The sequence below is a fragment of the Sphaerodactylus townsendi genome, linkage group LG04 (assembly GCF_021028975.2).
Source record: "Sphaerodactylus townsendi isolate TG3544 linkage group LG04, MPM_Stown_v2.3, whole genome shotgun sequence".
Classification (NCBI taxonomy): domain Eukaryota; kingdom Metazoa; phylum Chordata; class Lepidosauria; order Squamata; family Sphaerodactylidae; genus Sphaerodactylus; species Sphaerodactylus townsendi.
The window spans coordinates 39,751,695-39,766,128 of record NC_059428.1 but is presented as its reverse complement, the minus strand read 5'-3'; the positions used below and the strand labels follow the sequence as shown (position 1 = coordinate 39,766,128).

Genomic DNA, 14,434 nt, shown 5'->3' with positions numbered 1-14,434 from the left:
AGGTCTTCTGCTAGGCTGTCTTTAAATTTGCATTTTTTTCCAATCATGATAGCATGTTGTAGTCATCCCCGCAGGGTCATCGCTAAGGAAGAGGCGAGACGCGGAGGTTTCATCTGGTGGAGAGTGCCAGCAGCGGGAGCTGCCGGCAACGCACCCTGCTTTTAGCGACTCTGCCGCGTGCAGGCTGGTTCCTGGCACCTTTTATTGCGATTATAGCGGGAAGCGCAGAAGGGCGGATCGGCGACGTAAAACCGGGAGAGCCGGAGAGCTGGGGAGACCGAGGACTCAATAATGTGATGCATGATCTCACCTGCCTGCTACGCGCGAGAGAGGTGAGCATCAGCTGCCTGGGCCTAATCCTCACCTGGGGTGGCGGCACCATTGTCCCTTTGTCTGGGGATACCCCGTGGTTGTGAGCCAGGCAGCTCCGCGGACCCGCGACTCATCGGGGGGTGAGGGGTGGGGAAAGGCAAGTAATTAGCACTGTGAGGAGTCAGCCAGTGTTCCAGCCGCTCTACTTTCATTGGTGCTGCTGGGTCAGCAGCTCATCCCTACATCTCCTCTTTTTTTTACCTTTAGAAGGGAGGCCGCACCAGCGAAGCGATTCGAAGGGACGCTCAATCCTCCGCCTACTGGCCAAGCTGGCCGAGCTGCTTTGTGCAACATTAGAACTTGGCTACGGTTTTAGTGGAAAGCCGCGCGGCTTTAAAATAATGCTAAGCAGGCAAAAGTAGATATGCATCGAAGCAAGGGCAACTCCAATAATAAAGCATACAATCAAACCAAATGCAGAATTGAACAGTAGTACAGTATCTGGCAACTCATGCACTTTCATATGAATCAAATAAATGACAAACAAATCAATGGCGGCACGATTATCTAAGGTCGCTATGGCGAAGCTCCTTTCGCTGCTCGGAGACCAGAGAACGGGCGCGGTTGAGGTAGAATTTGGTGGACTTCGCGAAGTGGGCAATTGTACGCCAGAACGGGCCGATAGTCTTGGTGTTACAGGAAATAAGTCCGGGGATTCCCACAAGGGGCTTCGCGAGGGAAATTATGCTCCGCTTCTGGTTAGAGCTACGCCGCGTCGCCCCGGCAAAAAGGGGGGTCGAAGGGAAGGGGGAACCACGGCGGCGCGGGGGCTTCCGGGGTGGAGCCTGGGGCAGGAAGATGGCGAGGCGGCAGCGGGGGGGGGGGGGGGAAAAAGAGGGGGGGGGGGGGGGGGGGGGGGGGGGGGGGGGGGGGGGGGGGGGGAGGTGGGCGAGGGGGGGGAGGGGGGGGGGGGGGGGGGGGGGGGGGGGGGGAAGCGGGGACGGGGGGGGGGAAGGGGGGGGGGTGGGGTGAGGGGGGGGGGGGGCGGGGGGGGGGGGGGGTGGGGGGGGGGGGGGGTGGGGGGGGGTGGGGGTGGGGGGGGGGGGGGGTGGGGGGGGGGGGGGGTGGGGGGGGGGGGGGGTGGGGGGGGGGGGGGGTGGGGGGGGGGGGGGGTGGGGGGGGGGGGGGGTGGGGGGGGGGGGGGGTGGGGGGGGGGGGGGGTGGGGGGGGGGGGGGGTGGGGGGGGGGGGGGGTGGGGGGGGGGGGGGGTGGGGGGGGGGGGGGGTGGGGGGGGGGGGGGGTGGGGGGGGGGGGGGGTGGGGGGGGGGGGGGGTGGGGGGGGGGGGGGGTGGGGGGGGGGGGGGGTGGGGGGGGGGGGGGGTGGGGGGGGGGGGGGGTGGGGGGGGGGGGGGGTGGGGGGGGGGGGGGGTGGGGGGGGGGGGGGGTGGGGGGGGGGGGGGGTGGGGGGGGGGGGGGGTGGGGGGGGGGGGGGGTGGGGGGGGGGGGGGGTGGGGGGGGGGGGGGGTGGGGGGGGGGGGGGGTGGGGGGGGGGGGGGGTGGGGGGGGGGGGGGGTGGGGGGGGGGGGGGGTGGGGGGGGGGGGGGGTGGGGGGGGGGGGGGGTGGGGGGGGGGGGGGGTGGGGGGGGGGGGGGGTGGGGGGGGGGGGGGGTGGGGGGGGGGGGGGGTGGGGGGGGGGGGGGGTGGGGGGGGGGGGGGGTGGGGGGGGGGGGGGGTGGGGGGGGGGGGGGGTGGGGGGGGGGGGGGGTGGGGGGGGGGGGGGGTGGGGGGGGGGGGGGGTGGGGGGGGGGGGGGGTGGGGGGGGGGGGGGGTGGGGGGGGGGGGGGGTGGGGGGGGGGGGGGGTGGGGGGGGGGGGGGGTGGGGGGGGGGGGGGGTGGGGGGGGGGGGGGGTGGGGGGGGGGGGGGGTGGGGGGGGGGGGGGGTGGGGGGGGGGGGGGGTGGGGGGGGGGGGGGGTGGGGGGGGGGGGGGGTGGGGGGGGGGGGGGGTGGGGGGGGGGGGGGGTGGGGGGGGGGGGGGGTGGGGGGGGGGGGGGGTGGGGGGGGGGGGGGGTGGGGGGGGGGGGGGGTGGGGGGGGGGGGGGGTGGGGGGGGGGGGGGGTGGGGGGGGGGGGGGGTGGGGGGGGGGGGGGGTGGGGGGGGGGGGGGGTGGGGGGGGGGGGGGGTGGGGGGGGGGGGGGGTGGGGGGGGGGGGGGGTGGGGGGGGGGGGGGGTGGGGGGGGGGGGGGGTGGGGGGGGGGGGGGGTGGGGGGGGGGGGGGGTGGGGGGGGGGGGGGGTGGGGGGGGGGGGGGGTGGGGGGGGGGGGGGGTGGGGGGGGGGGGGGGTGGGGGGGGGGGGGGGTGGGGGGGGGGGGGGGTGGGGGGGGGGGGGGGTGGGGGGGGGGGGGGGTGGGGGGGGGGGGGGGTGGGGGGGGGGGGGGGTGGGGGGGGGGGGGGGTGGGGGGGGGGGGGGGTGGGGGGGGGGGGGGGTGGGGGGGGGGGGGGGTGGGGGGGGGGGGGGGTGGGGGGGGGGGGGGGTGGGGGGGGGGGGGGGTGGGGGGGGGGGGGGGTGGGGGGGGGGGGGGGTGGGGGGGGGGGGGGGTGGGGGGGGGGGGGGGTGGGGGGGGGGGGGGGTGGGGGGGGGGGGGGGTGGGGGGGGGGGGGGGTGGGGGGGGGGGGGGGTGGGGGGGGGGGGGGGTGGGGGGGGGGGGGGGTGGGGGGGGGGGGGGGTGGGGGGGGGGGGGGGTGGGGGGGGGGGGGGGTGGGGGGGGGGGGGGGTGGGGGGGGGGGGGGGTGGGGGGGGGGGGGGGTGGGGGGGGGGGGGGGTGGGGGGGGGGGGGGGTGGGGGGGGGGGGGGGTGGGGGGGGGGGGGGGTGGGGGGGGGGGGGGGTGGGGGGGGGGGGGGGTGGGGGGGGGGGGGGGTGGGGGGGGGGGGGGGTGGGGGGGGGGGGGGGTGGGGGGGGGGGGGGGTGGGGGGGGGGGGGGGTGGGGGGGGGGGGGGGTGGGGGGGGGGGGGGGTGGGGGGGGGGGGGGGTGGGGGGGGGGGGGGGTGGGGGGGGGGGGGGGTGGGGGGGGGGGGGGGTGGGGGGGGGGGGGGGTGGGGGGGGGGGGGGGTGGGGGGGGGGGGGGGTGGGGGGGGGGGGGGGTGGGGGGGGGGGGGGGTGGGGGGGGGGGGGGGTGGGGGGGGGGGGGGGTGGGGGGGGGGGGGGGTGGGGGGGGGGGGGGGTGGGGGGGGGGGGGGGTGGGGGGGGGGGGGGGTGGGGGGGGGGGGGGGTGGGGGGGGGGGGGGGTGGGGGGGGGGGGGGGTGGGGGGGGGGGGGGGTGGGGGGGGGGGGGGGTGGGGGGGGGGGGGGGTGGGGGGGGGGGGGGGTGGGGGGGGGGGGGGGTGGGGGGGGGGGGGGGTGGGGGGGGGGGGGGGTGGGGGGGGGGGGGGGTGGGGGGGGGGGGGGGTGGGGGGGGGGGGGGGTGGGGGGGGGGGGGGGTGGGGGGGGGGGGGGGTGGGGGGGGGGGGGGGTGGGGGGGGGGGGGGGTGGGGGGGGGGGGGGGTGGGGGGGGGGGGGGGTGGGGGGGGGGGGGGGTGGGGGGGGGGGGGGGTGGGGGGGGGGGGGGGTGGGGGGGGGGGGGGGTGGGGGGGGGGGGGGGTGGGGGGGGGGGGGGGTGGGGGGGGGGGGGGGTGGGGGGGGGGGGGGGTGGGGGGGGGGGGGGGTGGGGGGGGGGGGGGGTGGGGGGGGGGGGGGGTGGGGGGGGGGGGGGGTGGGGGGGGGGGGGGGTGGGGGGGGGGGGGGGTGGGGGGGGGGGGGGGTGGGGGGGGGGGGGGGTGGGGGGGGGGGGGGGTGGGGGGGGGGGGGGGTGGGGGGGGGGGGGGGTGGGGGGGGGGGGGGGTGGGGGGGGGGGGGGGTGGGGGGGGGGGGGGGTGGGGGGGGGGGGGGGTGGGGGGGGGGGGGGGTGGGGGGGGGGGGGGGTGGGGGGGGGGGGGGGTGGGGGGGGGGGGGGGTGGGGGGGGGGGGGGGTGGGGGGGGGGGGGGGTGGGGGGGGGGGGGGGTGGGGGGGGGGGGGGGTGGGGGGGGGGGGGGGTGGGGGGGGGGGGGGGTGGGGGGGGGGGGGGGTGGGGGGGGGGGGGGGTGGGGGGGGGGGGGGGTGGGGGGGGGGGGGGGTGGGGGGGGGGGGGGGTGGGGGGGGGGGGGGGTGGGGGGGGGGGGGGGTGGGGGGGGGGGGGGGTGGGGGGGGGGGGGGGTGGGGGGGGGGGGGGGTGGGGGGGGGGGGGGGTGGGGGGGGGGGGGGGTGGGGGGGGGGGGGGGTGGGGGGGGGGGGGGGTGGGGGGGGGGGGGGGTGGGGGGGGGGGGGGGTGGGGGGGGGGGGGGGTGGGGGGGGGGGGGGGTGGGGGGGGGGGGGGGTGGGGGGGGGGGGGGGTGGGGGGGGGGGGGGGTGGGGGGGGGGGGGGGTGGGGGGGGGGGGGGGTGGGGGGGGGGGGGGGTGGGGGGGGGGGGGGGTGGGGGGGGGGGGGGGTGGGGGGGGGGGGGGGTGGGGGGGGGGGGGGGTGGGGGGGGGGGGGGGTGGGGGGGGGGGGGGGTGGGGGGGGGGGGGGGTGGGGGGGGGGGGGGGTGGGGGGGGGGGGGGGTGGGGGGGGGGGGGGGTGGGGGGGGGGGGGGGTGGGGGGGGGGGGGGGTGGGGGGGGGGGGGGGTGGGGGGGGGGGGGGGTGGGGGGGGGGGGGGGTGGGGGGGGGGGGGGGTGGGGGGGGGGGGGGGTGGGGGGGGGGGGGGGTGGGGGGGGGGGGGGGTGGGGGGGGGGGGGGGTGGGGGGGGGGGGGGGTGGGGGGGGGGGGGGGTGGGGGGGGGGGGGGGTGGGGGGGGGGGGGGGTGGGGGGGGGGGGGGGTGGGGGGGGGGGGGGGTGGGGGGGGGGGGGGGTGGGGGGGGGGGGGGGTGGGGGGGGGGGGGGGTGGGGGGGGGGGGGGGTGGGGGGGGGGGGGGGTGGGGGGGGGGGGGGGTGGGGGGGGGGGGGGGTGGGGGGGGGGGGGGGTGGGGGGGGGGGGGGGTGGGGGGGGGGGGGGGTGGGGGGGGGGGGGGGTGGGGGGGGGGGGGGGTGGGGGGGGGGGGGGGTGGGGGGGGGGGGGGGTGGGGGGGGGGGGGGGTGGGGGGGGGGGGGGGTGGGGGGGGGGGGGGGTGGGGGGGGGGGGGGGTGGGGGGGGGGGGGGGTGGGGGGGGGGGGGGGTGGGGGGGGGGGGGGGTGGGGGGGGGGGGGGGTGGGGGGGGGGGGGGGTGGGGGGGGGGGGGGGTGGGGGGGGGGGGGGGTGGGGGGGGGGGGGGGTGGGGGGGGGGGGGGGTGGGGGGGGGGGGGGGTGGGGGGGGGGGGGGGTGGGGGGGGGGGGGGGTGGGGGGGGGGGGGGGTGGGGGGGGGGGGGGGTGGGGGGGGGGGGGGGTGGGGGGGGGGGGGGGTGGGGGGGGGGGGGGGTGGGGGGGGGGGGGGGTGGGGGGGGGGGGGGGTGGGGGGGGGGGGGGGTGGGGGGGGGGGGGGGTGGGGGGGGGGGGGGGTGGGGGGGGGGGGGGGTGGGGGGGGGGGGGGGTGGGGGGGGGGGGGGGTGGGGGGGGGGGGGGGTGGGGGGGGGGGGGGGTGGGGGGGGGGGGGGGTGGGGGGGGGGGGGGGTGGGGGGGGGGGGGGGTGGGGGGGGGGGGGGGTGGGGGGGGGGGGGGGTGGGGGGGGGGGGGGGTGGGGGGGGGGGGGGGTGGGGGGGGGGGGGGGTGGGGGGGGGGGGGGGTGGGGGGGGGGGGGGGTGGGGGGGGGGGGGGGTGGGGGGGGGGGGGGGTGGGGGGGGGGGGGGGTGGGGGGGGGGGGGGGTGGGGGGGGGGGGGGGTGGGGGGGGGGGGGGGTGGGGGGGGGGGGGGGTGGGGGGGGGGGGGGGTGGGGGGGGGGGGGGGTGGGGGGGGGGGGGGGTGGGGGGGGGGGGGGGTGGGGGGGGGGGGGGGTGGGGGGGGGGGGGGGTGGGGGGGGGGGGGGGTGGGGGGGGGGGGGGGTGGGGGGGGGGGGGGGTGGGGGGGGGGGGGGGTGGGGGGGGGGGGGGGTGGGGGGGGGGGGGGGTGGGGGGGGGGGGGGGTGGGGGGGGGGGGGGGTGGGGGGGGGGGGGGGTGGGGGGGGGGGGGGGTGGGGGGGGGGGGGGGTGGGGGGGGGGGGGGGTGGGGGGGGGGGGGGGTGGGGGGGGGGGGGGGTGGGGGGGGGGGGGGGTGGGGGGGGGGGGGGGTGGGGGGGGGGGGGGGTGGGGGGGGGGGGGGGTGGGGGGGGGGGGGGGTGGGGGGGGGGGGGGGTGGGGGGGGGGGGGGGTGGGGGGGGGGGGGGGTGGGGGGGGGGGGGGGTGGGGGGGGGGGGGGGTGGGGGGGGGGGGGGGTGGGGGGGGGGGGGGGTGGGGGGGGGGGGGGGTGGGGGGGGGGGGGGGTGGGGGGGGGGGGGGGTGGGGGGGGGGGGGGGTGGGGGGGGGGGGGGGTGGGGGGGGGGGGGGGTGGGGGGGGGGGGGGGTGGGGGGGGGGGGGGGTGGGGGGGGGGGGGGGTGGGGGGGGGGGGGGGTGGGGGGGGGGGGGGGTGGGGGGGGGGGGGGGTGGGGGGGGGGGGGGGTGGGGGGGGGGGGGGGTGGGGGGGGGGGGGGGTGGGGGGGGGGGGGGGTGGGGGGGGGGGGGGGTGGGGGGGGGGGGGGGTGGGGGGGGGGGGGGGTGGGGGGGGGGGGGGGTGGGGGGGGGGGGGGGTGGGGGGGGGGGGGGGTGGGGGGGGGGGGGGGTGGGGGGGGGGGGGGGTGGGGGGGGGGGGGGGTGGGGGGGGGGGGGGGTGGGGGGGGGGGGGGGTGGGGGGGGGGGGGGGTGGGGGGGGGGGGGGGTGGGGGGGGGGGGGGGTGGGGGGGGGGGGGGGTGGGGGGGGGGGGGGGTGGGGGGGGGGGGGGGTGGGGGGGGGGGGGGGTGGGGGGGGGGGGGGGTGGGGGGGGGGGGGGGTGGGGGGGGGGGGGGGTGGGGGGGGGGGGGGGTGGGGGGGGGGGGGGGTGGGGGGGGGGGGGGGTGGGGGGGGGGGGGGGTGGGGGGGGGGGGGGGTGGGGGGGGGGGGGGGTGGGGGGGGGGGGGGGTGGGGGGGGGGGGGGGTGGGGGGGGGGGGGGGTGGGGGGGGGGGGGGGTGGGGGGGGGGGGGGGTGGGGGGGGGGGGGGGTGGGGGGGGGGGGGGGTGGGGGGGGGGGGGGGTGGGGGGGGGGGGGGGTGGGGGGGGGGGGGGGTGGGGGGGGGGGGGGGTGGGGGGGGGGGGGGGTGGGGGGGGGGGGGGGTGGGGGGGGGGGGGGGTGGGGGGGGGGGGGGGTGGGGGGGGGGGGGGGTGGGGGGGGGGGGGGGTGGGGGGGGGGGGGGGTGGGGGGGGGGGGGGGTGGGGGGGGGGGGGGGTGGGGGGGGGGGGGGGTGGGGGGGGGGGGGGGTGGGGGGGGGGGGGGGTGGGGGGGGGGGGGGGTGGGGGGGGGGGGGGGTGGGGGGGGGGGGGGGTGGGGGGGGGGGGGGGTGGGGGGGGGGGGGGGTGGGGGGGGGGGGGGGTGGGGGGGGGGGGGGGTGGGGGGGGGGGGGGGTGGGGGGGGGGGGGGGTGGGGGGGGGGGGGGGTGGGGGGGGGGGGGGGTGGGGGGGGGGGGGGGTGGGGGGGGGGGGGGGTGGGGGGGGGGGGGGGTGGGGGGGGGGGGGGGTGGGGGGGGGGGGGGGTGGGGGGGGGGGGGGGTGGGGGGGGGGGGGGGTGGGGGGGGGGGGGGGTGGGGGGGGGGGGGGGTGGGGGGGGGGGGGGGTGGGGGGGGGGGGGGGTGGGGGGGGGGGGGGGTGGGGGGGGGGGGGGGTGGGGGGGGGGGGGGGTGGGGGGGGGGGGGGGTGGGGGGGGGGGGGGGTGGGGGGGGGGGGGGGTGGGGGGGGGGGGGGGTGGGGGGGGGGGGGGGTGGGGGGGGGGGGGGGTGGGGGGGGGGGGGGGTGGGGGGGGGGGGGGGTGGGGGGGGGGGGGGGTGGGGGGGGGGGGGGGTGGGGGGGGGGGGGGGTGGGGGGGGGGGGGGGTGGGGGGGGGGGGGGGTGGGGGGGGGGGGGGGTGGGGGGGGGGGGGGGTGGGGGGGGGGGGGGGTGGGGGGGGGGGGGGGTGGGGGGGGGGGGGGGTGGGGGGGGGGGGGGGTGGGGGGGGGGGGGGGTGGGGGGGGGGGGGGGTGGGGGGGGGGGGGGGTGGGGGGGGGGGGGGGTGGGGGGGGGGGGGGGTGGGGGGGGGGGGGGGTGGGGGGGGGGGGGGGTGGGGGGGGGGGGGGGTGGGGGGGGGGGGGGGTGGGGGGGGGGGGGGGTGGGGGGGGGGGGGGGTGGGGGGGGGGGGGGGTGGGGGGGGGGGGGGGTGGGGGGGGGGGGGGGTGGGGGGGGGGGGGGGTGGGGGGGGGGGGGGGTGGGGGGGGGGGGGGGTGGGGGGGGGGGGGGGTGGGGGGGGGGGGGGGTGGGGGGGGGGGGGGGTGGGGGGGGGGGGGGGTGGGGGGGGGGGGGGGTGGGGGGGGGGGGGGGTGGGGGGGGGGGGGGGTGGGGGGGGGGGGGGGTGGGGGGGGGGGGGGGTGGGGGGGGGGGGGGGTGGGGGGGGGGGGGGGTGGGGGGGGGGGGGGGTGGGGGGGGGGGGGGGTGGGGGGGGGGGGGGGTGGGGGGGGGGGGGGGTGGGGGGGGGGGGGGGTGGGGGGGGGGGGGGGTGGGGGGGGGGGGGGGTGGGGGGGGGGGGGGGTGGGGGGGGGGGGGGGTGGGGGGGGGGGGGGGTGGGGGGGGGGGGGGGTGGGGGGGGGGGGGGGTGGGGGGGGGGGGGGGTGGGGGGGGGGGGGGGTGGGGGGGGGGGGGGGTGGGGGGGGGGGGGGGTGGGGGGGGGGGGGGGTGGGGGGGGGGGGGGGTGGGGGGGGGGGGGGGTGGGGGGGGGGGGGGGTGGGGGGGGGGGGGGGTGGGGGGGGGGGGGGGTGGGGGGGGGGGGGGGTGGGGGGGGGGGGGGGTGGGGGGGGGGGGGGGTGGGGGGGGGGGGGGGTGGGGGGGGGGGGGGGTGGGGGGGGGGGGGGGTGGGGGGGGGGGGGGGTGGGGGGGGGGGGGGGTGGGGGGGGGGGGGGGTGGGGGGGGGGGGGGGTGGGGGGGGGGGGGGGTGGGGGGGGGGGGGGGTGGGGGGGGGGGGGGGTGGGGGGGGGGGGGGGTGGGGGGGGGGGGGGGTGGGGGGGGGGGGGGGTGGGGGGGGGGGGGGGTGGGGGGGGGGGGGGGTGGGGGGGGGGGGGGGTGGGGGGGGGGGGGGGTGGGGGGGGGGGGGGGTGGGGGGGGGGGGGGGTGGGGGGGGGGGGGGGTGGGGGGGGGGGGGGGTGGGGGGGGGGGGGGGTGGGGGGGGGGGGGGGTGGGGGGGGGGGGGGGTGGGGGGGGGGGGGGGTGGGGGGGGGGGGGGGTGGGGGGGGGGGGGGGTGGGGGGGGGGGGGGGTGGGGGGGGGGGGGGGTGGGGGGGGGGGGGGGTGGGGGGGGGGGGGGGTGGGGGGGGGGGGGGGTGGGGGGGGGGGGGGGTGGGGGGGGGGGGGGGTGGGGGGGGGGGGGGGTGGGGGGGGGGGGGGGTGGGGGGGGGGGGGGGTGGGGGGGGGGGGGGGTGGGGGGGGGGGGGGGTGGGGGGGGGGGGGGGTGGGGGGGGGGGGGGGTGGGGGGGGGGGGGGGTGGGGGGGGGGGGGGGTGGGGGGGGGGGGGGGTGGGGGGGGGGGGGGGTGGGGGGGGGGGGGGGTGGGGGGGGGGGGGGGTGGGGGGGGGGGGGGGTGGGGGGGGGGGGGGGTGGGGGGGGGGGGGGGTGGGGGGGGGGGGGGGTGGGGGGGGGGGGGGGTGGGGGGGGGGGGGGGTGGGGGGGGGGGGGGGTGGGGGGGGGGGGGGGTGGGGGGGGGGGGGGGTGGGGGGGGGGGGGGGTGGGGGGGGGGGGGGGTGGGGGGGGGGGGGGGTGGGGGGGGGGGGGGGTGGGGGGGGGGGGGGGTGGGGGGGGGGGGGGGTGGGGGGGGGGGGGGGTGGGGGGGGGGGGGGGTGGGGGGGGGGGGGGGTGGGGGGGGGGGGGGGTGGGGGGGGGGGGGGGTGGGGGGGGGGGGGGGTGGGGGGGGGGGGGGGTGGGGGGGGGGGGGGGTGGGGGGGGGGGGGGGTGGGGGGGGGGGGGGGTGGGGGGGGGGGGGGGTGGGGGGGGGGGGGGGTGGGGGGGGGGGGGGGTGGGGGGGGGGGGGGGTGGGGGGGGGGGGGGGTGGGGGGGGGGGGGGGTGGGGGGGGGGGGGGGTGGGGGGGGGGGGGGGTGGGGGGGGGGGGGGGTGGGGGGGGGGGGGGGTGGGGGGGGGGGGGGGTGGGGGGGGGGGGGGGTGGGGGGGGGGGGGGGTGGGGGGGGGGGGGGGTGGGGGGGGGGGGGGGTGGGGGGGGGGGGGGGTGGGGGGGGGGGGGGGTGGGGGGGGGGGGGGGTGGGGGGGGGGGGGGGTGGGGGGGGGGGGGGGTGGGGGGGGGGGGGGGTGGGGGGGGGGGGGGGTGGGGGGGGGGGGGGGTGGGGGGGGGGGGGGGTGGGGGGGGGGGGGGGTGGGGGGGGGGGGGGGTGGGGGGGGGGGGGGGTGGGGGGGGGGGGGGGTGGGGGGGGGGGGGGGTGGGGGGGGGGGGGGGTGGGGGGGGGGGGGGGTGGGGGGGGGGGGGGGTGGGGGGGGGGGGGGGTGGGGGGGGGGGGGGGTGGGGGGGGGGGGGGGTGGGGGGGGGGGGGGGTGGGGGGGGGGGGGGGTGGGGGGGGGGGGGGGTGGGGGGGGGGGGGGGTGGGGGGGGGGGGGGGTGGGGGGGGGGGGGGGTGGGGGGGGGGGGGGGTGGGGGGGGGGGGGGGTGGGGGGGGGGGGGGGTGGGGGGGGGGGGGGGTGGGGGGGGGGGGGGGTGGCCTGGGGGCTCTCTCAGCCACTCCTACCTCCACAGCCTCCGCACAGAAGGTAGGAAGCGAAGTTCAAACCGCCCAAGGTCTCCTCATAGGAGGGGAAGCGTAAAGTTCCAAAACCTTTCCCCCCCCCTTTTTCTTTCTTTCATGCATACCCTTTGTATTGTCTCCTGAATTCACTCCCCAAAATCCACCCAGGAGCTCGTTCCCCCTCCCTCCTTCCCTTCCTTCTATTTTTCAACCAGCAAGGCATGAGGGCCAATTGGCTGACTGGCTCCTCCCCAAGATAATTGGACATAAATTCAGCACCATTCCAGCCTCTCGGCGTTAACCACCAAGGTCACGCAGGCACATTTTCCCTGCAAAGAAAGACCCCCTCCCCCTTTGTGTGTGAAATTTACCTCTAATCGCTTCTAATTGCTTTGTCTCCCCTGATGCATCCATCACCCAAAAGCGCATCCAAGTTCTCTTTTGTGTTGCAAATTAAGCATGTACACCCATTAAATTCCCTCAGGGTCCGGCTAGCCCTCTCCTCCTGAGAGGCTCGGACCCTCGCTTTGACGCGCACTCCTGATGACGCCTTGAAGCCAGTTTCCATCAGGATCGCTTCTTTACCCTCTGCCCTTCCTGTCAAAACAATTTAAAGAAAGAGGAGTAGAAGCGCCTCCCAGTAGATTGCATTAAAAGTAACCTTCACGCAGGCTGCAAAATAAGCCTTCTTATATTAAACTCTAACTCTCAAACAAAAACTCGATCTTGACCTCCGGGCCATCCGGCTCTAGAACCGAGCCTGGCGGGACCTCGGCCCCCTCCCAGGCAACCTCCGGAAGGGGGTGTGTTTTAGTCCTTCTTCCTACAGGTCTCCTGTGGATTCCGGGACTCGCCGCGACTGGCCAGCTCATGGAATGGCGCCAGGAGGAAAACCAACCCCTATCCCGGAGATGGAACAGATCTCTCTGGAGGATCCCGCCTACCACAAGCCCTTAACGGGAGACGCCGACGCCGACGCCCGGACGGGTCCAAAGACCCGGATGACCTGTGGGGATGTCAAGGCAACCACCAGCCAAGCTCGAGAGCTGCTGGGCGCCAGCAAGGCTGGTCCCGAGACACCCGAGGGTCTCTGTGCTGCCATCTTTGCGATCATCACCGCCAACTCGGCAGTCACCATTCTCTGCCTGCTCTGTTGCCTCCTCCCGTCAGGTGGTAGCCGGCCACCCCCTGATGAGCTTTGACCAAACCAACATCTGGGAGCACCACTGCCGGGCCAACGCTTCGTCCTTCTGCCTGGGCCAGCTATGACTCAGAGGTGTTGATGCTGTGTGTCGCTGTTCCTCATCTACAGTCAGCCATTCTCTCTCCCTCTCTGTCAGCCCCTGGCTGGAGTTTCAAGTTGCAGCCAGGAACATTCCTGATAGGTTAACCTTTGGAATCCCTCCGGGCTGTTTCCAGCCACCTGATTGTTATCGGAACATGCCTTCTCTCGCAGCCTTGCTCGTGGAGAGTCACTGAACTTGCAATGACTATCAGTAGCTCTCTAATGCTCTTGAGAAATCCATGGACCTCTACCACCATCAGCTTCTAAAGGCTCTGGTACAAACAGCAAGAGCCGTGCATTGGACAATTATGTTTCAATGGGCTGCCCCCCTTTTTCCTCTTCATCACCTAGCCTTTGTATTGTTTAGCTATGCTTATTGTTTCCATCTACATGATGCCCTTTGGAGCCGACCTCCAAAGGAAATTATTGAGTACTGTGTTCCAGCTGATCATGCAAGTTATTGCATGCTTTAATTTTAGTAGTTATGTTATTTGTTGTTGTTGCATCCGCCTGCTGGAACTCTCTGCTGTCACCTCACTCATCGTCTCTGCCTCTAGGCTCCACCTCGGGAAGCTCCTTGCATTCTCTCAAATGGGCCGCCTCACCACCTCCAGACCTAGGATTTGAAAAAGGTTTCCAGTTGCTCGTTTGATCAAAACTCAAGCCCAGGAACTGTTTTCTTTGCATCTTTCTCTAAATCTTTCCTATGGATTGCTATATTACGATATGACTATAATTGTGAATTGTTTAAGTTGCTTTGCAAAAAACCCACACCTTAGACGGTGAATGGGATTGTTTTACAAACAAACACCCGGACTCAAGTGCAGGACCTCTCCCCCTTCTCCTAAGCCTTCGGGCAATTCTCTGCCTTGTGTCTCCTAACGCCTTGAATGTTGCAGGTGATCGTTGTCGAAATGGGCCAACTGCACCTAAGGAAAACTTGGCCAAAACAAACGAAAGAAAGGGGAGTAGTTCCCCCCCCCCTATCGACCCAATCAAGGTCTCATCCAGCAGACCATATCCAAAGTACTCTTCTCTATTCTCTATCTATCAAAAAATTGCCCGCCCCCCCCCCACTCAGGGCTCGGGCTTTCCATCGTCATCTATAAGGACTAACTCAGCCAGCACGCAAAACCCCTGGGGGAAAAGCGTTGCTTGTCTTTTCTCTTCCATACAGGAGTCCAGCTCGCCAGGCCAGGCCAGCCCCATCCCCGAGATGGAGCGGGGCCTCCCTGGAGGATCCGGACCCGCCTCTTCTGCTGAGAGAGAGACCGGACACCCCAGCCTGGGTCAAGATGGGAGGGACCTCTCTGGAACCAGTACACCCATTCTTCCACGGAGATCGCAACCCTCGCGCCCCCCCCGGGGGGGAACGGCAGCCTGGGCCAGCTATGGCTCAGAGTTTGATACTGTGTGTCGCTGCCCCTCATCCACAGTCGCCATTCTCTCCTCCCTCTCTGTCAGCCTCTGGCTGAAACTTGGAATTGCAGCCAGGAACATTCCTGATAGATTAACCCTTGGAACTTTCCGCTGTTTTCAGTCAGCTTGAATATTGTTGGAACACGCCTTTCTCTCACAACCTTGCTCGTGAGAATCACTGAACCTGCAATGCTAAAGACTATCAGTAGCTCTCCCTACGCCTTTGAGAAATCTATGGACTCTAACGCCATCAGCTCTGTAGCTTTGGTAGTCAAACAGCAAGAGCCATGCATTGGACAATTATGCAAAATCCAAGGGTTGCCTTCCTTCCGCATACATCATCCAGCCTATGTATCGCTTTAGCCATGTTTCTTATTGCTTACTGTAAACCAACTATTGCTGAAGTTATTGCATGCCTTACTTTTAGTAGTTATGTTATTTGTTGTTGCCAAGCGTATCACTTCGTAAGGTTCGCTGGAACTCTTCTGCTACCGCCTCACCATCGC

At 81.0% G+C, this 14,434-nt stretch overlaps 1 protein-coding gene across 1 annotated transcript; it reads right to left on the bottom strand.

Moving 5' to 3' along the window:
* Positions 1 to 9,674: 9,674 nt before the first annotated feature.
* LOC125430501 (basic proline-rich protein-like) lies at positions 9,675 to 11,177 on the bottom strand (the record flags this gene model as incomplete). Its single annotated transcript, XM_048492435.1, has 1 exon — positions 9,675 to 11,177. A coding segment is annotated over one exon (1,503 nt), but the record flags the coding sequence as incomplete, so codon positions are not given.
* Positions 11,178 to 14,434: the final 3,257 nt, after the last annotated feature.